Below are 25135 nucleotides of genomic sequence, written 5' to 3'. Positions count from 1 at the left end.
ATACTAAAAACTCATAAAAATGAGTATGTTCTGTGTAGGAGAGTGTTTATCCTATTTTGACACATAAAAGAAAAGTCTTAGGTCAAACTTAAGGATATTGATTTGTAATAAGAAATTCATAATTGCAACATTTCGCTACACACTACATATATATAAACACTAACAAAGATTTATTTGATTAAAGTCTTAAAACTTTCTTTTTAATTTACTATTACTGTAATTATTCCCTATGCTAGTGCTTTTTTTTAATCACTTTTTTTAGTTTGTGATAATTAAAAATAAAATTCAGATTGCTTGTTTAATACTTTGATCAAATAGTTAAAAAACAGTTAAAATATTTGCTGATGAACCCTCAAGACTGGAGGTACAAAGCCGAGGGTAACAAGCACATTGTTTTCTGTGATGACAAAGGAAAAGTTTTACGCCTTAAAAAATTCAATGCTTTTTGTGAGTGTAATGGTATTGTTTGTCAGAAATGCAAGGGTTCAAAAAGCAGTGAGCTACAAGAGCTTCTTTACCATAGAAATGTTGTAATGCCATTGATGAGCAATTGCTTGTCTTGTAAATGTCCATCTCGAATTGATGTAACTAAAGACTTCATTTTGAAACTAAATGAGTATGTACAAGTACACAGACCAGCTTATCGCAAGCATAAATCATTGTTGTTGTCAAAATACGGTATTTTAATGGAAGATAAAACTCTGATTCATTCAAATAATAAAGTAGAAAGAATTCTTAGTAGTACCAAATCAGATGTTTTTTGTGTTGAAGTTAAGCTGAAAAAAGGTTTTATGTCTGAAGGTGATCCAGGGTCAAATGTTAATCTTTGTCAATTTTGTTCACAACAACTGTTTAGAACTTTTAATGATGGAAAAGGAACAAAGCTTAACAATTTTTGTCCTATAGATTTGTTTTCAGGTAATAAACCTGCAATGATAAATGCTTTAATAGCTTTAATTGAGTGTCCACAAAATGTATTTCGTATATTTAAGAATGGCAGGTTAAGTTTTTCACAAGAAATACTTGACCAAAAAGTAAAAGATGAAAAGTTCCATTCTGGAATTGGTTTGCTTACAGAAGTTTTGAAATCTTTTTACACTAATAAATCAAATTATACAAGCGCTAAGTCAAAAACATTGTTGTCTTTTTTTGATTTACTTTGTAGTGCATTACTGCAGCCTTTAGATAACAAAAATCAGAAAAACCTTTCAACTGCTAGTCAACATAAATGCCATGGACAAAAGTATAAAAAGTTGTTCATAAAAGATCTGAGCCTAGTTGACCAAAGTTTAAAGTTGCCAAAAAATTGCCAATTTTGCTTACCCTCTTCAAGCATACTAGGACGTGTGCTTTCCTGCCAGTTGATAAGTAATTTCAGCTACTCTTTGCTTAGAAGTTATTATTGTTCAATAATTAAGAATAAAGATTTGAAAGTATCTGAAGAACTAGATGGTTCATTTCATGAAAAGTCTTGGGAAAATATTGGAAATATTGATGTTTTGCAAAATTTTTACAGTTTTAAAAACTCAAAAGCTAACAAGGACAAGTAAGTTTCTTATTTTAAAATAAACTAACATTTTAGACTAATAGTTCCCAAAGTAATGAGTTGGGAAATATTTTTTTTTATGAGAAATATTTCATACATCATTGATATTGCTCTAAAAGTTATTACTACTTTTGATTACCTGCAACCAAGATTGGTGTCATTGATGATTTTCCAGCAAAGGTTGACAATATTTAAACCAGTATAGTTTTATAACAAGGTGGTGATTAAAAAGTGTGTGTCATCCTCCTAGCTGCACCCTTGCTTTTGGAACTGCTGGTTTAAATTTTGACAAGTTTTGCTGGAATATCAATGATACCAATCCTGATTGCAAAAAGACATAAGGAGTGATCGCTTTTATATTAATAATCAATTATACATAACCAATTTCTTATAAATATTAGTGGTTCTCAAAGGGAGCAATATTGCCACCTGATTGCTTGTTTTAGACAGTTTTTTATACTTTGGGAACTACTGTTTTAGACAGTTTTTTAGTAGCATAAATTATTTTTTAATTGTTCTTATAATAACTGTGGGTACTAAATTTATTTAACTAACAAAACAAGAATCTATAACATTCAACTTTTTTATAGGTCTACTGACAAAAGTGGTTCAAAAGAAATGTTGCAAAAATTTTTAGTTTCCAAATCATTTTGTGATTGCTCAGTTATGGTCACAATGAAAGACGTGACTGAAAATTACATGCAATTAAAAGAAGTTATTGAAGCTAGTGAGTTCAACCAGTCCTGTAAGTCGCAGTTACTTCTCAAGTCACTTCAAAATAGGTGGTTTATCATACAAATCTCTGTTGTTGATATTGATCCAAAGCCTTCTACCAGAATTCCTTTGTATTGCAAGCAAAATGATGATATTAAATCTTGGATAACTAAACAAACCAATAAGTTAAGAGAGCTACAAATTAACTAGTTTTGATATTCAAAAATTAAATTCTAAACTAATCATTCAATCAAATTAATTTAAGCATATTAAGTTTTTTTTTTTTTGCAATTTTTAACACAAAATTTTAGTGTTTACAAGGTCTTTAAATTCTGTACACAACTGTTCTGATTATATTCTTTATGTAAAGAATTTTATTACTTAAAAATGTTAAATCAATAGTTTGAAATGTTAATCTACTGTGAGTAAAGTTAAAATAATAATATTTTAATAATATTTTTTAGCATCAATTAAAAACCAGTTCGGACATTAAAAATATTTATTTAGCTCTTGACTATAAATTTTATGGAGGAATTGTTTTTTATGTAAAAAAGAACTAATAGTTTTAAAGAACTAAATTAGCATGTTAATGCTAAATTGTTTTATTATATAGTTAGTGTCACAGGAACTTCTTGTATTACAGTGAAATAGTTTCAAAAGCTGCTTAGTATAAAATTACTAGATTGTTTATTATAAGTTAAAACAAATTTTTAAACGTGTGTAATTGTTTTGTGAAGGTTTTAAAGTTTAGTATTTAGTTTATAAATTTACAAATTAATAAATGGACCTTTATATACATTTTATTAAAAACGCATACTTCAAAATTAATTTTTTAATAAAAACGGTATACATGTTCTAAAGTGTGTACTTTTTTAACTCTTAACAACATAGAAGCCATGATTAAATGTAAACGACCTTGTCTGATTTTAAGCCTAACAATTACATTCATGTTGTTCTTACACAAGACAATAAGTACTCATGACATTAAATAGTTTCATTGGGTCTTTTTAGCACACTTTTTTTTAAAGTATTTATTTATGCTTAAGTTTTATACTACTAATTGCACTTTTATTACGTCAGTACTTATTTTGTTAGGGTTATGACTTGTGAAGTATAGTTTTAGTGTATTTTTTTAATCTGCTTTACTCCAGAGTGTGACACACAGAAATTTAATTTTTTATACGAACTTGTGTAACTTGATTTTTTGTTTAAGTCAAACGCATGACCATTTAGAAATATTTAATGTTCTGCTCTTATTTCTTTTAGACATTCTTGTTTACTAAAAGGTTTTTAAATGTATCTTTTAATTAATTCTGTAAAAACATCACTGTTACCCAATATAGGTCTACCTTTTTAGCTTTAGATTGTTTATAAGCAAGCTTATATGTATTAAAAACAAATATTTTAAAGTTTTTTGGTTAAAATACGTTTAGAGAATAAAATATCTTCTGTGTATCAAACTTTTGTATTACAGATATCTTGATATCTTTGCTAAAAACTACATATTTTGAGTTATTTAATCAAATGTTGGTACTGTTTTGCATATGGCTGTAACAAAAAAATATTTTTTTAGAAATAAAAACATTATGGTATCAGACAAGTCATTTTATTGTTGCCTTAAAAATGAGACTTATTTTGTTTACAACTTGTCAAGCTAACATTAAATGCACTTTTTGTTGTGAAACTTATGCAAGAAAAAAACTTAAAACTGTACTTTTTAATTAAAGGTAGAAGTGTACTTGCAATTATTTCTGTATATCAAGCTGAACTAAAATTAATTATACTTGCTGACATTTTTTTACGTATCTTTTGCAGAATTATTTTTACAGCAAAATTTTTCACATTAAACAATGTTTCGATGTTTTGAAGCTGCGATTTTAAAGGAGGTTTTCTAGAGAAATAGCAAACTTTGAATTTTAAACAAATCATGTTACTCAGTCAGCCACAAGTAAATGTATTTGAATATTGTGCAGTTCGATGCCTTACTTGTATATTTTTGCCTCTTGCCTTTTCGTTTTATATTACATTTGTGCTGCTCATATGTAAGTTTGTTACTCAACATTATTTTAGCGCGTTATAAGTTTTGCTGCAGTGTGAAAAAATTTACAATGTTTTTCTAAATAAAAAAAACAATTTTTAACAAGCGAATAAATGCATTTAACTTGTTTAATTTGAGTATAAAACTTTTATGATCTTTAATCATTTATTCTATTCAAGTATTTAGAATTTTTTATTACTAAGTTGTTAAACTTCCTATAGTAGCTACGTAGATTTTTTTAAAGTGACTAATAAATGATTGTGTAGTAAAATGACGTGACTAGCTTTGAAATCAATGTTTATGACTGTAAGTTAGCAAAATTTTTATTTTTAAGTATTTTATTTTAGATAGTATGCACTTTTTATAAAAGTAAATTTAGTTAAATTAAATAAATCTTAAAGCTGTTTTTTTTTTAAGATGTTTTTCAATTATTATTAAACAAAGTATTAATTTTCACTTTAGATATATTATGTTAATCCATCTGTTTTACAAATTAGTCTTTGAACAGCTTTTTTCCGGTGCATAACTTACTAAAAATATATAACATAGTGCATTTCATTTTGTTTAAATTTATTTAAGAACTTTCAAATAGGACTCGTCAGAAATTGTTTCCTACTGGATTGCAATGAATACAAATTGAAATAAAATTATACTGCAGTTTAAAGTTATAAGATATAAAATGACGTAATAATCAAAAGTTTAAAATTAAATAAGTTCTAATGCTAAACAAATTTGGTATACTAATAAAACTCGGTAGAATTAAAACAATCTAAATAAAGAAGCGATAAAAATTTTAAATAAAAACTATGCTTAAAAATAAAGTTTAACAAGAAACTGATTACTTTAAAATTACTAATATAAGGATTTAAAAAGTCTAGTTTGGTAAACGAACTTTTTCTGCTTACATAAACTGGGCCTTAAAGATTGAATACATAAGGCTTCCAGAATATGCAATTGAAAAGAGTTCTCCGCTCTCACTAAGACAGAAAAATTGTCCTTTTTATAATTTTTAACACACATTTTTTAATCCTGAGTGTGTTAAAAATTATAAAAAGGACAATTTTTCTGTCTTAGTGAGAGCGGAGAACTCTTTTCAATTGCATATTCTGGAAGCCTTATGTATTCAATCTTTAAGGCCCAGTTTATGTAAGCAGAAAAAGTTCGTTTACCAAACTAGACTTTTTAAATCCTTATATTAGTAATTTTAAAGTAATCAGTTTCTTGTTAAACTTTATTTTTAAGCATAGTTTTTATTTAAAATTTTTATCGCTTCTTTATTTAGATTGTTTTAATTCTACCGAGTTTTATTAGTATACCAAATTTGTTTAGCATTAGAACTTATTTAATTTTAAACTTTTGATTATTACGTCATTTTATATCTTATAACTTTAAACTGCAGTATAATTTTATTTCAATTTGTATTCATTGCAATCCAGTAGGAAACAATTTCTGACGAGTCCTATTTGAAAGTACTTAAATAAATTTAAACAAAATGAAATGCACTATGTTATATATTTTTAGTAAATTAGTCTTTCAAAATAGTTCAATTTTCGTGAACATCAATTATTTTATTGATAATAACAAATTTCTTTAAAGTATTGTTTTACTTGGAAGACTTAAATTATCATATGATTTCAGAAGATTGATATATTTTATGTACATTCTCTTTTTAGTTTTTGTGTAAAAAAGTACACAATGATTAATTACTTTCAATTTTACATAAACATATTTTAATGCCCCATTAAACTTGTAATTACACCAATTTTAAAATGATAAAAACAGCGTGTTAAAATATTTCGGCCTCATTTAAAATTTGGGAAACTGTTTACAGTTTTAATATTCCAAAGTAAAAAAAGTTTACTAAAATAATTAAAACTCCAAATACCGTTAACTTGAGACACGCGAAATAAGTTTAGGTTATTCAATGTTTTAATCATTTTGTTTTTTGTTATCAAGAATTTCGATTTTATTTTTGATTATTTTTTAGCGGAATATAAGATGATTCTGCAATAATTTCAAATACTAACTTACATTATTAAGAAAGCTAGCATAGTATCTTAAGCAAATTTAAATCCTCATAAAATTTTAATTTTAAAATTGTTTTGTAAAATCTATCAAAAAATGTTCGTTAATAGGAAAATAAATTTAACTTTGAAGCTTTAAAATACAAAAGTTTAGGTTTTTTTGTTTAAAATAAGAAACATTTTTACTTAATTACTTTTTAAAGAGTTCAAGCTAACCAATACTTTTATGAAAACAGATAAATACATTTTTACAGTTAGTTTTAATTAAAGAACTGAGTTTTTAAAATATTAACAAAACAACTAGTATTTTAAAATAAATAATCTTTTATGACAATTTTACAGTAAGTATTAACTTTAAATTTACATTTGATATCAACTTCATGTGTTTTTTACGGAAAATAAAATTAAAAAATTTACAAAGAAGATCATGATACTGTTTGTAGTAAAGATCTAGAACGTATTTACTGTTTAATTTTAGGTGCTGATTATATAAATCAATTTCAGTTTACTTTAATAATTTTATTTACTGAAACCAGTACAAGTTTTTTTATTAATGTCGTAGCATTTACTAGCGATTTAATCTGATGTTTTACTATTCCCTTTTATTCTATATTTTATATTATTTAGTTTAGTGAGAATATGTGCCACCACCTAACAAAAATGGACATTTTATTTGCAACAGTTTATTTATTGGTAGATGTCAGAAAAGCACAGCGTCACTTTAGATAGAAGTGAAACCTTAACACGATGTGTAACCTTTGCATGTAGCTTCGTTAAGCACGATCGATAACTTTAATTTAAAAAATTAAATAACAAATGAGGTTATATTAAAAATAATTTGAAATTGATCTTAAAGAGTCAGCATCCTGTCGAGTAAGTATTCTAGGCACTTCAAAGTTTGAATTTAAGAGAAAACTACTTACCAAAGTTATTTTTACTAAAAATTATGACTAGTTAACGGGTAATTAAGACAAATCTCGGCAGCCTACTTACGTAAGTTACCATTTATAGTTTTAGAAGTAACTCCCAGATACCAATAAGTTAAACTTCCTTCATTGGGTCTACTTTTAGATATGAACTATACTTAAAACTAAAAACAAGCGTTGTAAACCAAAATTTGGTTAGTTAAATGGTAATTGAACATCAAACTATATTAGTTGAAACATTAAAGAGGTTAAATATAAAAATGTTCTCATTAAACAGATTTTATCATTTAAAATATAAAGGTAATTTTTTTATCAATATTTGATAATATTTATACTTCACACCTTTTGTTTGAAATTAACGCTTAAAATTTATTTTATTAAAAATAAATTAAGCTCATTAAAATAGTTTTGAGAAAAATAGAGCTGGTACATATTGCTAAATTAAGTTAAAAAAATCAAAATATACGTTAGAATTTTAAAGTAAAGTGAGTTAAAAAAAATTGTGAATTTTATTTTATACTATTACTTATACAGTTATTTGCCTTAAATAAAAAAGAATGCTTAATTTACTGGGATGTAAAGAGCTTATTTAATTAGATTTAGGCAAAATATACATTTTATTCGCGACCGGTTTCGGTGGCAAAAATTTGCAAATTTTTCAAGCAAAAATAGAATATTAAACTGCATATAACAATGTTAGTTATTTATACTGTTATTAAGTATAAATAACTAACATTGTTATATGCAGTTTAATATTATACTTTTGCTTGAAAAGGTAGCAATTTTTTGCCACCGAAACCGGTCGCGAATAAAATATATAAATTGCATAAATCTATTTGTATACTTTTACTTAAAAGTTAAGGTGTGTTATAAATTAACTAACAGTATCTTTATTTCTTCATTGTCAGGAAAACACAAACACCTTTTATTTGTTCATATATATAATCAATTTTTATAAATTAAAAAAGTAAATTCCAACCTTTAAAAATACACATAAAAAAAAATCGATTTTTTTTTTATCTAAATATATTTATCATAGTTAACCTTATCTTTTTTTTGGTACTTTATAATTAAAATAAACTTAAATGTTAATCTATAACAAAGTACATAATAGTTAAACTGTAGTAATTTAAACTCTTAAAACAATTTTTCCACTTAGTTTTATAAAAAAAAATTACATATAAAAAAAAAAGTTTCATCATTTATTACCAATAAAAAACCTAAATAATAGTTTAATTTTAATTATTAAGGTATAATTTTTTCATAAAGCTTTATAAGAAATACTATAAAACAAAACTATCATATAAATAGTATTATAAATAGTGTGTGAAGAAGTTTGTTTTTCAACATTTGTTTCTGATGTGTTTTTTTCTTTGATAGAAACATATTTTGATACATCATAGCTTATTGACTATTTTATGAAAACAAATTTTACTTTAAAATGTTTTTATGATCACTTCTGATCAAAATATTTTTTTTACAATTAAAGAATAAACGACAATAATTTTATGCTTTTGTATTTGTGAAGAAATATTTTAGAATTTTTTCTACGAAATCAAAGTAACAGTTATTTTTAATAAACATGTTAATAATAATAAGTAACAAGTTTTAAGTTACTAATTATTATAAATTATGCATGTCATGTATATGCTTTATAACAGACTTCACTATATCTTTAGTTGTTTTAAATATGTTTTGAAAAATAATTTAAATTTTTTATAGTATATAAAACGTTAAAAAAGTGTTCAACAGAGAATGAACTTATAAAAGTATTCTAAAAGGCTAATAAACAAATTATATTCTTTATTTTATAATCTAGCAGAGGTTTTAAATCTTGTAAAATCTTATGTTATTAGGTGTTTTGAATTTTCTCTAAAGTTTAAAGCACAACTACAAAAAGGAAGGTGTAGTTACGAAGATACTCGCATATTTTAAACATTTTTGCTCAGTTTTTATTTAGTTAGTTACGCTTACAGTTGTTATCCAACTAAAAAAAATATTCCGCTTGCTTTGTAGAAATCACAAACTTATTTAGATTAAAAAAAAAATTATTATGGCCTTAAATTCAAATTAATGTTTTACGTGTTTAAAATTAAAAAACGTTTCTGGTAAAAACGATGGAGCTAACAATTTGTCCAGTCCAAACAAAAAAAATGTAAACATTTCTTTTACTTTGTAGATATAATTCGTTGTTATATAAATTAAGTAAAAAAATTTACACATAGTAGTGATCTACCGAATCCAAAAACTTTGGATTTGGCCGGATCCGAGTCTGAGTTTTATATTCAAATTAAGATCTGGCCGGATCCGAATCAAAATTTTCTTTTCATACTAGGATGCGGCCGAATCCGAGTCCGAATATTTTAATAATTGGAATCCTAAAGATTTAAGCTGCTTGTAGTGTACATGCAATTTAAGTTTATAAATAATAATTACGTGTTATACTATTACTTATTATGAAAAAAAAGTTTGAACAATATTTTTATCGTGTTATTAAATGAATACATTTTTATTTAAGAATAATTTATTGTCAAAGCGAACAAAAAAAAAAGAAACATACACAAGAACTTAGTTTCAATAATTTGATATTGATGCAAGCAACATTAACAATTAACTTGTATATATTTGTTATGCAAAATAAATCGTCGACTTTTTTTGCCAAGTTTTTACTTTGACTATCATAAACAATATTTTTTAACCACCAGCTTAATTTTTTAACTTAACTTTTTAACTCTAGTTTATCAAACAATCATAAAAATGTTTACACTATTTAAAGCTTAAAATTATTGAAAACATCGGCGAAAGTCTAACAGAGCTAAAGCCTAGACTTACGAATACTGTTAGACAAGCTCGAGTTAACAGAAAGGTTTGATTATACCAATCCGATCATCTGACTACAAGCTTTTGGTTGATAGAGACCCGGGTTTCGTTCTTATTGAAACTCGTCAGTCAGTCAGTCGAAGCCGAAAACCTTTTGTTGAAGATTTAAGTACTATGATCAAACCTTTAAATTAGCCTAAAGTACAAAAACTTTAATTTCTATAAATATTTCATTCATGTTTCAAGTTGAGTAGTAATATTGTTTAAAAAAGTGGGACAGTAGCTATTATAGAGTGCTTACTTTTATAGCTTCTTTTGATTTTCCGGCTGGAAAACATTTTATGTTTCGGAACTAACCTAAATCCACCTTCCGCAAAATTTTAGATGATTTGAGGTAACTTTCACTTTAGCATCAAGCGACTTTATATAAACCACCCCAATGCAAAATGTATGGGTTCCAAAAATGCGACCTTGGAGTTTTAAGTTTAAAACTTTTTTACATGTGGCTAATTACCTTACAAACACATTGTGAACAATTTAAAACGATTCAAAGAAAGTTTATTTTAAGATTTTTTGATTTTTTGTATTCTTCATAGTTTTTATAAGTTTTCTTGAATTTCCAGTATTTTTTCAAAAAACAAGAAATGCTACCATAAAACTTCGTTTTAAATTGTTTACAATGTGTTTGTGTGATAATTAACCACATGTAAAAAAACGTTCAGCGTAAAACTCCAAGGTCGCATTTTTGGGTCCCATACATTTTCCATTTGGGTGGTTTTTATAAAATCGATTGAAGCCAAGATGAAAGTTACTTCAAATCATCTTAAACTTTGCACAGGTTGTTTTTATGATAGTTCTGAAACATATTACTTTTCCAGCCGGAAAATAAGAAGTAGCTATAAAAATAGGCACACTAAGCTATTAAACCTATTAAACTACCAACTTTGATCGACTATATCTCAAAAGTAACTTTGATTTTTTTTAAAGATAAAAATAACTTGTAAAGCACAAAGTTAACATCTCTTTACCCTTAGCCTTTTAATTAAAGGTTAATTTTAATTATTTTAAGTTATGAACCTACTATAGCTTTACTCTATTTCACGAAAAAAAGTGTTAGCAATGATAATTTAATTGTAACTTACTATTAATAAAATAACATGTCAGAAACAACCGGTTATCCTTAGCAGCATACTAAAACATATTCAAACATTTCTGGCTAGTTTTAACACATTTTATAAAACATTTTTATTATTTAGGTTGCTTTAAACTTTGAAAGTTTAATATAGCCATCTATATATTTTATCAGTTACGTGATTTGATCTAAAAACCTTAAAGTTCAGCGTAGATTAATAAAGTGTTTTAAATATTTATGAAGGGTAAATAAGTAACTAGAACAATGAATGCGTGCGGAAGAGTTAACTTATTAAAATTATTTCTAGATCTCGAATGCTAACATGTACAATATTTTTTATCCTAAAGTAATTTAATTATTTTCTTTTTGATAATAAAACATGACTTTAAACTGTATGCTGGTGTATTACTCGATAACCGACAGGTTTTTTCGTACACCAGATCCTAGGACCAAATGTTTGAGCGCTTTTTTTTTCGTTCAATAAACCGTGATAGGATAAGTTTTTAAGTCTTGATTATTCTTTTTTAAGTAAACTTGACCTAAACAAGCAAGACTAATTTGTATTCATTGGTCTTAAACACAAAATAATCATAACTTTCAAAAAGGTTAGTTGTAATATTTTATAAGTCGTTCATATAAAATAAAACGAAAAACTCTTTTAAATGAGGTTGTTAGTTTTTAGTTTTGAGTGTAATTGGTTTATTTAACAAACAAATAGACCTTACATTTATTTACTAGTATTTATTAGCTTTTTTTACAAGTCATTCAAATCCAAAAAAAAAATTATTTTGTTGAAAACAGCAGTAGTTAGCTATTCTTATAAAAGTTAAAAAAAAAAAATTATTAAAAAATCTTATAATATAAACAAAAACAAGATCATTAGCATTCGAGTAATTTATTGGAGGAAATTTACAGTTTAATAAAAACATTAAAACAATCAAGGTGTAGAATTTGTTTCTTGAATTTCTATTTTTTCTGTCATTTACTACTTCATTGAATTTAATTTCAATTCTTACAAAATCTGTTATCAAGTTTATTTAATTTGAACATAATAGAAAAAAAAAAAGGTTTATAAAATTTCAACTTTAAAAAAAGCATAATGTTTTATTTTTATAAAACAACAATAATTTTTAACTAATCATTAGCTTAAGTATACAGTCTGTTGAAACTTTTTCAAAGTTTAAAATAATTTTAGTAAAAAAAAACATTAAAATCTAAATAAGTAGAAATGGTAATCAACTAAACAATTTTTGTATATACTATCAAAAAAAGCTGATTTAATGTTTTTTAGATGGCTTCAAAATACTTAAAAGTTATTCATTTATTGCTTTAAGATTTTTAAAAGTCTTTAAAAAAAATTTTTTAAGGTTTTTTAAATATATTTTATTTCAAACCTTAGTTACCTGCGTTTACAAATGATTATGTCTAAAAATTCAAATTGTTTATATTTAACAAAACTAACTTTTTCTGGACAAAAACTATCAATATTTAACTTAATATTTTACTTAAATATGCATTCAGGTTAAATTTACTTTTTTAATATTAATTTTAAACTTTAAGTAATAAAAGCAATAAATAATCGTTTATAATTAAAAAAAATACTTAATTTATTAAAAATAAAACTAATACCTTAAAAAACTAACACCACAAGAAAATCAAAGACAAAAAAAAATTTTGAGAAGTTTTTTTTTAACTATTCTTATTTAAATAATGCTTATTTTGTTCATATCAATTTAAAATTAATACAAAAACTACTACAATTTAAGATTAATCAATTGGGTGAGACAAATATTTATGTATGTCTTACTATAAGTTAAACTATAAGTTAAATGATTTAGTTAAAAAGCAGTTTTTATTCAAATAAATAGTATCTTCAAACTATTATACCTGTATAAATAAAATGTAGAAGGAAAAAGTAAAATCAATAAAACATGTTTCATATTAGAAAAAGCTTTTCAAGAATATTATTTAATGACCTTAAGATAGGTAAAAATCATTTATCCTTAATAGAATTTTTTTTTAAATTATTATTAAAAGGTATAAAAAATTCATACTATCACATTATAGTTGCAAGTTAAGTTGATAGTTAGGTTTATACTACCTTTAATGTACAAAAGTATTTAAATTATAAGGTTTTTATATTTTACCATAAAACAAAACATTAAGCAATTTTTTTAAAAGAAATATTCAACCTAAATTTACTTTAAAAAAATAATGACTTTGATGACTTAAAAAAAATATTTATTTTCCTACATAACTATCATTATTTAAACTAAAAATATTTTAACTAATACATTTTCATATAAAAGTTAAATTTATATAATTAAAGTCACTGTTCAAAATATATTTTTAATTGTTTGCTAATAAAAGATCCTAGTAAAGTAACTTCACTGGAATATAAATAAAATAAAATACTGTATAATTTGTTTTTATTTATAATTAAAGTCATTATACTTTTAATAACAAGTTATTTTAGCTATTTTAAGGTAAATTAAAATAAATAATACTTATAAAATCAGTTAGGTTACAATTAAACAAATTAAACTAACTTGGAACATTCGAGCTCGATCTTAAGCTTTGAGTTCGTCTGCTCGGTTTGTGAGGGCAAGCTTTCAAACAACTCTGATCTTTTCTCCTCACTGTAGATTGGCTGACAACAGCTGAACAGTTGAAGTCAGTTACAGCACTTTCTTCAATCTTCTGTTTGAATACAGCTTTTGCTGCCAACCTATTGGACCTTCTAACTGAACTTTTTGAATCACAGATGATGCTAACATCCCATTTCTTGCTAGACTTGGTTTTTCTTATGAGAACGCGACGCCTTTTGCAAGGAAGTCCATCATTTTCTGTTCTACCAACTTGCAAGTTATTACCATCAACTTTTCTTTTTATAGCCAACTTTTCTTTGCTCTTTTCAGCTGAGGGATTTAAATTCTCATTTAAAGTGATGACCTTTTTACCAGAACTTTCAGTTTTCTTCGGAGCACAGACTTTCCACACAGTACCATCTAACTTGCTTAACCTTAAAACGATCTTCCCAGAAGCTAAGCTAGCAGAAGTTCCTTGGAATTCCACAACTGGTTTTGTTTCTGCAGAATTGAACGCTGTTTTTGCGATTCTAGCTAGAATATGGTTTGCTATCCTTGTTGAATTAAAATAATCAAACATGTTGCTCTGTAAAACAAAAAGTATAAGTATACAAGATGTTTACTGTTTGATTACGTTTGCATTTCAAATTGAATTTTTAATGCAGTATCTGAATTGACGTCATAAAGAACTTTAACAGATATTTTTAAATTACCTGGTTACGATTAAATGCTTTATATGAATTCTTGTAGATACTTTTACTATCAAAAATACATATTTTTTACTTGCAGCTCAAACTTCAAAATTTCAATTACTTTCTCATTTTTCGGACAACCTTGAAAATTTTTAACTATTTAAAGATCAAATTTAAAGAAAGCATCGGCGAAAGTCTAATAGAGCCTAAGCCTCGACTTCCGTTTACCGTGAGACAAGCTCAAAGGTTTGATCTTAATACTCCGATCATCTTACTACAAACTTTCGGTTGATAGAGACCCGGGTTTCGTTCTTATTGAAACTCGTCAGTCAGTCGCAGCCGAAAATCTTTTGTTCTGATAATTGAAAAAGTATAATCGAACATTTATGTTAATTTAAAGTATAAAAGCTTTAATTTTTATGAATTATTATTTTTTGTTTGATAATTCAAGATACAAAATGTTTAATTTTTTCAAATGTTTTACTTATGTTTAAAGTTTAGTGGTAGTATTGTTTAAAAAAATTGGTACACACAAACTTTTGTATTTGTAGTTACCCTTTTCATACGTTGCTAAACTATGCATGTTATTTATACCTGACTCCACAAAAAGCATATATCAAACAATTTAAAAACTGCACAGTTATAATCAAATAACCATTTCACAACAAATGGTAGTCAACATATTTATTTAGTACAAAACACTCATAGTAAAACTTATTGTAGCTTATAATTAGTGATCTACCGAATCCACAAGTTTTGGATTCGGCCGGATCTGAATCCGAGTCTTGTTTTCAAACTAGGATTTGGCCGGATCCGAATCCGAATATTATATCAAATCAGGATTTGGCCAAATCCGAGTCCGAACCAGAATATTTTTAAAATTGGAATCCTGAAGCTGTAAGCTGCTTGTAATGTAAATACAATACAAGTTTATAATAAAAGTTACGCATTATATTATTACTTATTTAGTAAATACTTTTCAGTGTGATTAAATAAATATATTTTTATTTGAGAATAAATTATTTTAAAAGCAAACAAAAAAAAACAAATGTCATGCTAAAAAAAAAAAAGCTAGATGCACAAGAACTTAGTTTCAATATTTTGATATCCATGCAAGCAACTTTAACAATTAACTTGTATGTTTGAAATGCAAAATAAATTAAATATCGACTTTAATAAATATTTAAAGCAGAAAACAGATGAAACAAAGTTAAAACATTTTACGTTTAACTTAAGAGTTAATTTTTATTGTGACGATAAACGATTAACAACATAAACTTTAGCAAGTGTTCATATTTATAAAAAAAAGCGCAATCAAAAATAACATGATGCCGTAATAAATTGAAATATAATACCAACTATAGCAGGGGTCGGCAGGCAGTTGGTGCTCGCGGGCCAAATTTCAAGTTTCCTAAATCTTCGCGGGCCGCAGTTTTAGTTTTAGTGACATTTAAATAATCTTTTGCTTTTAGTAATAGTCACACTACAGAAATTTTTACTTTTACTTTCTTTATTATTTTAAATGACTTTTAGCTACATATAGTTTAAATTTAAATTATTATTTTTAGAAAAAAATTACATTGCAAATGTATTTAAGTTTTAATAAACTATGTGCTTTTTTAAATACTTAATAAGCCAAACGTGATATTTTTTTATTTAACTTACAACCTAACTCTCTATAAAAACCGAGCTTGAAAAACATTTTTTATCTAAATTATACATTTTTTATACTGTTAACCACATTTCCATATTTTAAAAAGTATTTACACTTAAAAATAACTTTTGCGTCTTAAATAGTTTTAAATTATTAAAAAATTAAGTAACTAGTTTACAAAACAAAACTAATACCTATTTGTAGGGTAGAAAAGCTAAAATAAATTCTTTAACAAAATTAATGCTGGAACATATTATTAGTAATTAACTAGTTTTATATATGGTTGCCACTTTAAAAGCAATAAATGTCTGAGTTATAGTTAACCGCACCTAAATTTGTTAAAGTTTTAAAAGCTAAAAACTTGCTTTTAACAAGCTGAAGTACCTAACTAAAATATTGTCATTATAAAAAAGAACACAATATTTAAGTAGACAAGAAAACAAAACAATTAGTAAACTACACTACAGTCATGAAAATATTCTGAGATTTCGAAGTGTTCGAAATAATAGTTTTTCACACACCTGAGTTTTTAAAAAACGTTTTAAAAAGGTTTGACCTAGTTTGAATTTTACAGATTTTTTAACTAGCCTGTGTGTTTGGCAACTGTTTTTGATTCATCTGAGAATTTTTTACAAAGGTACTTTTATTAAATTTGATCATTTTATAAGGATTTATAGGTTTGGTTCAATGCAAAGCACAACAATAAGCAACAATATTCTAAAAGCAAAGGTGCAATGTACTAATACAAAGTTATTGAAAATACAATTTACTGCTTCTATTTTTAGCATAAAATTAAATTAAAGATAAATAGCCTTTTTAAATAACATAGCAATGTTAAATGGATACTGTTAAGCAGATTTGTTTTTTAATAAACAAATATCTATATAGTAGATTTTATGTGTCAAATCGAAAATTCACTACTTTACATTTATAGAATGTTTTAAATTCTAGAATTTTTCAAAAAATTTAAAAATTCAAGTTAGTTACAGATTTTTTAACATAAATTGACAAATTTCAAGCTTTTCCGGGTTTCAAGTTTTTTTAGCAACATTGATTGTTCACACATATATGTTCAAAATTAATACAAACTCTACTTCAAATTTATCAGCTGCAAGATTTTAAACTTAACATATATTATGATAAAAACGAACACTGAAGATCAAAAAAAACAATATCATTAGTTTAATTTGCCACTCTTTAAACCAAAAAAGCCAGCTTGAGTGACTAAAAAATAGCCTGATATTTTAGTATACAAAAAGTAATTCAAGCCAAAAACTAAAAATTAATAAATAGGCCTGAGATTTGAATTCTTCAAATAGTCATAGACTGAGTTAGTGGCATTGATTTGTTTATTTGCTTGAATTTGAACACTTGAACAAACTTATAAACAAACTATCTCTAAATATAGTTTGTATTAAATAGTTAGATCCAAAAAACAGCTACTGTGTATATTAGTATGCAACGCAAAAAAAATAACTAAATTTGCAAATGACATTGGTTGATAAATGAACATATATACCTAACATAACTAGTTTAATCTATGTATATATATTGTTTTATATGTGGTTGTACATACCTAGATATTACACGTAGAAACAATAATCTTAGAAAATAATGCATAACAAACTATATCTAACTTAGTTATTAAATTTAAAAAAAAGTTTAAAATATGAGCATCTTTGTACATTGGGGTGCATAAAAATTAATTTAAAATGCACAGAAAACTTCTAAAAAATCAAAAAGTTTCATAACTAAAATAAAATAAACTTTGTTTCTAATTATTATGTTATTTTAAATGTTTTTGTGCACTCTCAAATAAAAAGTTTAGTAATAAATCATCTATAAAATAAACTCAGAAATAAAAAACATTAAAAAACCTAAACTGTAAAGAAATGACATTGTAGTTAATTACTGTTCATTACTTTTGTACAAAATGGAAAACATTTGCAAGTTTATTTACTATATAGGTATTATATAACTAACTTACTAAATCTAAGCATTCTTAATACTCATGTTTTTGGAAAAAACTTCCTGTTGTAAGAAGAAAGTTATTATGAAACTAAGAAAAAAACCCACATGGAATGCTAATCTACCTTTTTCACATTTTTATGCAAAATCAGTAAAGTCTTTTATTTCTTTTAGAATGTTTTAGAGGGACTTAAAACGAGATAAAAAAAATTAAACCAAATTACCGGAAAGTATTTAATAGAAAATATTTTTTTTTCTCAGTGGGCCACATTTACATTCTCGCGGGCCGCAATTTTTTTTTGCGAGCCACATTCCATTCAAAAAAATAACGTGCTCGCGGGCCGCAGATTTTACCCTCGAGGGCCGCAGTTTGCCGACCCCTGTTCTAGATCAATTAAAAAGGAAAAATTCTGTAATAAATTTTTAAAGATTTTTTTTTTCAATTTTACACATATAGGTTTTTTATAATGATTTTAATAAGCCATTTTGATGATATTATCTAGTTGTTTTTTGCTATAGTGCGGGACTTATAGATTTTTAAGAATAATATTTCTGAATACGAATAAAACGTTAGCTTGTTAAAACTTAAAATTTCATGCATCAGTTTTTGTAAAAAATTAAAAGAAAAAAAAATATTCAAGACGAAAAAAAAATCAATGAAAAATTAAAGATCAAAATGTTTGGTCAAAGGACCTGGTGTATAAAAAGACCTTATAGTAAATAAGCTATAAACCAACTATTTATTCTATTTATTTATAACAAAAAAGAATTATCGAACATTGATAAAAACTTGATTTCATAAAAAATAAATAAAGAAAAATCATATACAAAAAGATAAAAAACGCAATTTAGAGACTTTATAAATATGCTTTTTAAGTACTAGAACTAGATTTTATACTAAAATATCACAAAATAGTTACTCATTAAAGATGACTAACTAAAGTATTTTATAGGAAATATATCACTGAGTTGTGCCATTATTAGCTTAAAACGAAGTTTTAGATTTTACTATCCGCTCCACTGCTGTGGAACCAATAGTGTAAAGCAAAAAAAAACTATTAAACTATGTTTTTAACATAACTAAAAATAAAGACAAAACTATATAAAAAATTAAGATTTTTTTATCAGAAAGTGCTGTTATATATAAAATAAAGATTTGGTACAAAACAATGATCTAGTTTTTTTTTTTTTTTCCGTGTTTAGAATAAAAGCCATAATGTTCAGTTTTTATAGGCATTTTTTCATTCTAAAAAAAGCATGTCTATATCATATAATTAGTTTTAATTGTTTTTTGAACCAATAAAACTTAGTTATTATAGTTAAAAGACTTAGCAAGATGATAAGAAGAATTAGAATTTCTATATGTAGAAGATAAATATTCAAAATGAATATTTATAAAACTGTTTTCTGTTAAATAATATGTGTTGTTCTTTTTTAGCCTTTTTAAATAGTTGTCACAAAACTTCATGAAACTAATGACGATTAGTTTAAATATTTTAACCAAAATGTTTTAACTAAAAGTTTTTTAAATTGAGTTATAACAGTAAGCCTTAAATCAAATGCTTAATATTGCATCTAGTATAACCATTCATATGTAAAACACTCTCTTATTAGAACAGATACATTTAATGTTTTTCATTAATTTTGTATTTTTTACATGGTAACTTTGTTAACCATACTTGTCAAAAAACAACAAGATTTATTTTCATAGTTTTATTTCTTTTAGAAAAGCTAATTAGATTTTTTTTAGAAATCTTTGGATATTAATAAATAATTTAAAACTAAAGCTTAATGTCAGGTGTTAAAAGATTGTTGTATGAAATTATAAGATTTTATTTTAAAAATTTGAATTTATACATTGATTTAAAAACTTGTAAAAAATTTCATTTAGTGTTTTTTGAATTATTATTTTTTGCTCTTACATTTAGTTCTTGTATGAATGTCACATAAGTTTTTACTTTTTTATTTAACTTTAAATTATAGGAAAACTTACAATCACCATAGAAATTTATAAATGTATCCTGACTGGTAAAAGCTACTAAACTATATCCAAAAAAAGTAGACAGTATAAATTTAATTAGTTTGTTTATTGTGGTGTAATGTAAAGTAAGCCAAACAAAAATATTATAAAATGTTTCTTTGGTTTTCAATAGCATACATACAACATTTAAATTATATGTTGTGTTACATATTTTTAACTTAAATAAAAATATATTGATTTTGTTCTTTTCAATTTAAACAACTACAAAGTTAATCTAGTTTTATACATTTTATAGTTTTTCTATAATAATTATTCTACACTATTTGGACTTTGCTATAAAATTTGTGATTGATATTGTTAAATCAACTAAAACTTTTTATAAACAAATCAATTAAAAAGCAATTTGTAAAGTTCCCACGAAATATCTTTGTATACAAGCCTTTACTAATAAACTTATGTTTTTAATATACAAACTATAGATAAACTTAATAATTTTTAAATGATTTTAGAATTTTTTTACAATTACGATAAACATCCTACTTTGTACAGTTAAAAAAGTATAAGTCCTATTGTAAAATGTATTATATGATTAAAATTAATTATTGTTAAATATGTAGTTTATAGTCATTCATAAAATTCAGGGTTTGTTTTTTTTGAAAAAAAAACCTAATAACTCATTGATTATAGTACTTTTTCCTATTAAAACTAAAGTTCCATAGAAAATAAAGCAATCTATAGTAACATTTTTTTAAAACAGGGTTTCCAAAAGTATCACCCCCTTTGGACGATTTTAGTAAGTCTTAAAGTAACAACTAGTAAAGACGCAAAGTGGGGGTGAAGGGTATTTTTAAACACTTGGACAATAAGTGGACTATAACTAGTAAAGCGGCTAACTTACAATAAATGTTCCAGGGTTTGAAATAAAAGGAAAAAATATGTTGGTTTATTTTATACAATAATAATAAGGACAACAAATAATTAGACATTCTGGTGTTTGTATTAAAGAGCAAAAAAGGTCTTAGGCATTACATATTGTTATATGGGTAATTTTTGTTATACACTAGACATTTTGGGGTTTGTAATTAGTAAAACCAATTTTTTTTTGTAAAAAAGCGATTATAAAAAAAAGTTTGGAAAACTCTGCTTTGAAAGATTAAAAACAGCGTTAGAATAAATACTGAAATAAATAATAAAAAACACTAACTATATTTTATGTATGCATATTGTGTCTGTCTTATATATATTTAAACTAATATAAAAATGATTTGTAATTTAATAGTAAGTTTCAAATTACTTAAACTTTACGTTTATGCAACAACAAAATAGTAAACAATTATATGTTATCAGATTATTTTTCAAAATAGTAAAATTATGTTCCTAAAAATAAAAGTTTCACTTGTAGCGAATTATCAGTATTCTGTCAAGAAACCATTAAACTAGTCAAGTTAATTGAATAAATAAACGTTTAAACCAACAGCTGCATAAGTAGAAAAAGTTAGTATTTTTAAGTTGGTAAATAGTTCAAGCTTGTTTAGTTACACAGAGCATGGGTGCTTGGTCCCCCTCTTCAGACAAAAACTTCACTGTTTAAAAAAGTCCTTTATAACATAGTTTTTTTAATTTTATAACAACATCATGCGTTTAGTCAACCTTTTTCAAAATTAATTTATAAAGTATAACATAAAACTACTTTTGTTTTGGTTTAGTCAGCGTATTTAAGCAAATTGTTTATTTTTGTTGCACACGGCTTAATACAAATTAGACCTGTGTATTAATTGTTCAACTATTTAATGTTTATGTTGCGCTAACACAAAAAATAAGTCAATATTGTTATATAAGCTTTTGAGGTTTAAATAACTTATCTGAACAGATAAATAGCTACAAAGCAATGGAATACAAATGCAGTCTGTGCTCTGACAAGCTGTTTTCGCCAAACAAAAACATTTCCGTAGCCCCAAGCTGTGGCCACGCGTTCCACGAGTCCTGCCTGGAAAAGTCAGCAGCCACAAGTTGCCCCAGCTGCGGCGCAGTTGAAGGTCGGCAGATGCGCAGAATATACCCGGATGTTACCGACGAGCTGCTGGTTCGTTCTCTTTTGGATGAAAAGCAAAAAGAAGAGTTGTGCGAGCTCGAAAGCGGGAAAAGGAAAGTCATGGTTGGCATGATTGAAATTCTGGAAATCCACAATGTAGTTAAAAAGTTTTTGAAAAGCTTCGAAAGAAGCAAAAGAGACTTGCAAGAAAAAAGTCAAAAAATGCTTTTGAAAAACATTAACTTGTCAAGTAAGCTGAGCAGTTTAAGAAAAAGTAAGAAAATTAAAATCGAGTGCGAAACGTCATGAAGTAATTACAGAAAGCAAATATTACCAAGTAACTCAATAAAAGATTGTTCGAGGACAGAGTCTTTATTTTGCAAAGGTTTGTTTGCTATTTTTTCACAATGTTTTGTAATTTAATTAATTTAAAACCATTTTTAGGTCATTTATATTTTAAGTCTTAAACAAGCTCCGTAATAATATTGTTTTAAACATGAACTCAATTTAAAATAAGACAAAAAATGTTTGATATTCTATTTTCAAAAACTCCAAAACGTTTTATTTTAGAACTCCGTAACCTACAACAAAACAAAAATGATTATGATATCAATGCTATAAAAGACTCAGATGGCGTACTGGATAAAAGCTCGAACAAAATGCCAATTAATCGAAGATTTTCAAAAGATACTGAGAAGCAGCTCGCGCATTTTGACGACTGCCAAAGCAAAAAAGACGAGCTGCTGTTGAAAACTGTCGTGAAGCTTTGCAAGGCAAACCAGAGTTTGAAGGAAAAAAACGAAGACATTGGACGCATAAAAGCGCGACTGAAAAAGGCTCAAAACGGCGTGGACAAGTGGAAGAGGTTCGGCGCAAATTTGCGGTTGGAAAACAAGGGCTTGCTGGAGAAGCTGCAGTGTGCAGACGACCCAGATGCCAATTTATTTGCAGAGTCACACAAGAGAAGAAAAGTGGAAAACAACGAAAAAAGCGCTGGTAGCGAAGGTTAGCTTTTTAAAAGATCTTCCGTTTTAAAAGTAAATGGTGTTCTTAAAATTTAAAATACAGTCCAATACAGTGAAGCTTCATAAAACTTTAACTGTTTTTTAGACTTTTAAATTTAAAACCTAGATTTTTTTTGCACAGAGCCAGGATCAACGAACGACGGCGTCAGCATCTACACGAGCGGCGGCTGCATTCGCCAAGACCTCACCAATGCAGATAGACACCGATGCAGTTTACAAGCTGAACGTTAAACAGGGCAAGTGGGAGGAAGTGACGCCGTTACGCATGAGGAGTGTCACGCACCGCTGCGCCCTTCTAAAAAGCACCCTGCTGTCGATCGGCGGGTTGACTGTCGGTTACTTTTGTTTCAAAAATAGCATCGAAGTGACGGCGATCAGCAAGCTCAGCGCCAAAAGTTCCGTTTTTCCTCCCATGCTCGTGGATAGAGGCTATTTTGGAATTTGCCAGTTTGCGGGTTGCGTGTTTGTGGCCGGTGGAAACACAACCGAAGATGTAGCTACGGCCGCAAGTGAATTTTATAGCTTCAAGTCGGGAGAGTGGATCAGTGTGGCGCGCATGAAAGAAAAAAGGTGCTGTTTAACTCTCTCCTACTTCCAACAGAAAGTGTGGGCCGTCGGCGGCTACGAACAGGCAGGCGTGGCATCGTTCACGGCGGAAACGTACGACTTGGCCGAAAATAAATGGACGACCGTCGCCGCCAGACTCGTCAAAGGACGATATGGTCACGGTTGTGCGGTTTTCAACGAAAAGTTGTTCGTCGTCGGCGGCAGCGACGGACCGGAGACATTTTCTTCGGTTGAAGTTTACTCGAGCGTGACAAACCAGTTCACTCTGTCTGTCGCTGCGATGACCGTTGCCCGCTTGTGTTTCGGCTGCTGCGTCGGCGACTCGCGTTTGTACGCAATCGGGGGGTGTACCGACACCACAACGAACGCACAGACTGACCAAGTCGAGGTGTACGACTTTGAGAAGGACGCGTGGGCGAAAGGTCCAAGCCTACCTTTGAAACTGCATGCTTTTGGTTGTTGTTCGAGCCCGAGCGGTAGTTTTGGCGCGCTTTTTCGCAACAGCATTTTTAACAGTTTTATTTGCACGTGGCACTTTGCCGGTGGAAAAAAACTGCTAGAAACTTTCTAATAAACTTTGTTATAAAAAAGAGGTTTTCACGGTTTGAATTTTTATTGGTAAAAACTTTATTATAACTGTTTTTTTTACAACCGAAATTTATTGTTCTAAACTTAGTAGATCTCCAAAATCTGGGTAGCTGCCAAATTTGCACGAGCGTACAAAATTGCACGAGTGCACAAAACTGCACGAAGACACTTTTTCAAGAAGAGATAAAACTACACGAAGATACTTTTGCACGAGCAAATAATTTTACACGTAGACAATTTTGACGGTTTGATTTTTTTTTTTAATATTTATATTGATTTTAGTTTTTTTTTTTTTGTTATTATTTCTTTTTTTACTATCTCTTTTACCCCTAACCCTTACCCTCTTCGGTAATTTTTATAAATATATATTTTTTTTACCTTTTTTGTTTATTTTTGTTTTAATTTATACAATCACTGTTACTCTAACGCTAACCTTTACCCTCGGTCGGTAGCTTTTTTTTTTATTTAATTTAATTTATTTTTTTTTTATATTTTAACAATAATTTTTATTAGTTATTTTCTTTTTTTGATTTGTACTATTACTGTTGCGCCTAAGTTTTACTCTCAGTCAGTAACTTTTTTTTTTATCAAGTTATTTTTTAGTTTTTCTTTTCTGTAATTTTTTTCTGTTTTTTTTTACTCTCGTGCTAAAATGTAACTCGTGCAAAAATGACCCTTGGTGCAAAATCTTCTTCGTGCGATTTTTTTCCCTCGTGCAATTTTAAGCCCTCGTGCAAATTCAGCTTCGTGCAATTTTGTACACTCTCAAATTTTGTTCTCGTGCAATATTGATGCCTCGTGCAATCTTGTCGTCGTGCAATTTAGACCCGTTCCCCTAAA

General features: G+C 26.8%; 1 protein-coding gene across 1 annotated transcript; it reads left to right on the top strand.

The window, feature by feature from the left end:
- Positions 1-295: 295 nt before the first annotated feature.
- Positions 296-4563, top strand: LOC145840327 (inositol-pentakisphosphate 2-kinase-like). The gene is made up of 2 exons (XM_082947549.1): positions 296-1546; positions 2137-4563. The coding sequence occupies exons 1-2, from the start codon at positions 345-347 to the stop codon at positions 2468-2470; spliced, it is 1536 nt and encodes a 511-aa protein (XP_082803675.1). The 5' UTR covers positions 296-344; the 3' UTR covers positions 2471-4563.
- The last annotated feature ends 20572 nt before the right edge of the window (positions 4564-25135 follow it).

The sequence above is a fragment of the Thalia democratica genome, chromosome 7 (assembly GCF_965202585.1).
Source record: "Thalia democratica chromosome 7, ktThaDemo2.hap1.1, whole genome shotgun sequence".
Lineage (NCBI taxonomy): Eukaryota > Metazoa > Chordata > Thaliacea > Salpida > Salpidae > Thalia > Thalia democratica.
This window is presented reverse-complemented; position numbering and strand designations above follow the sequence as displayed.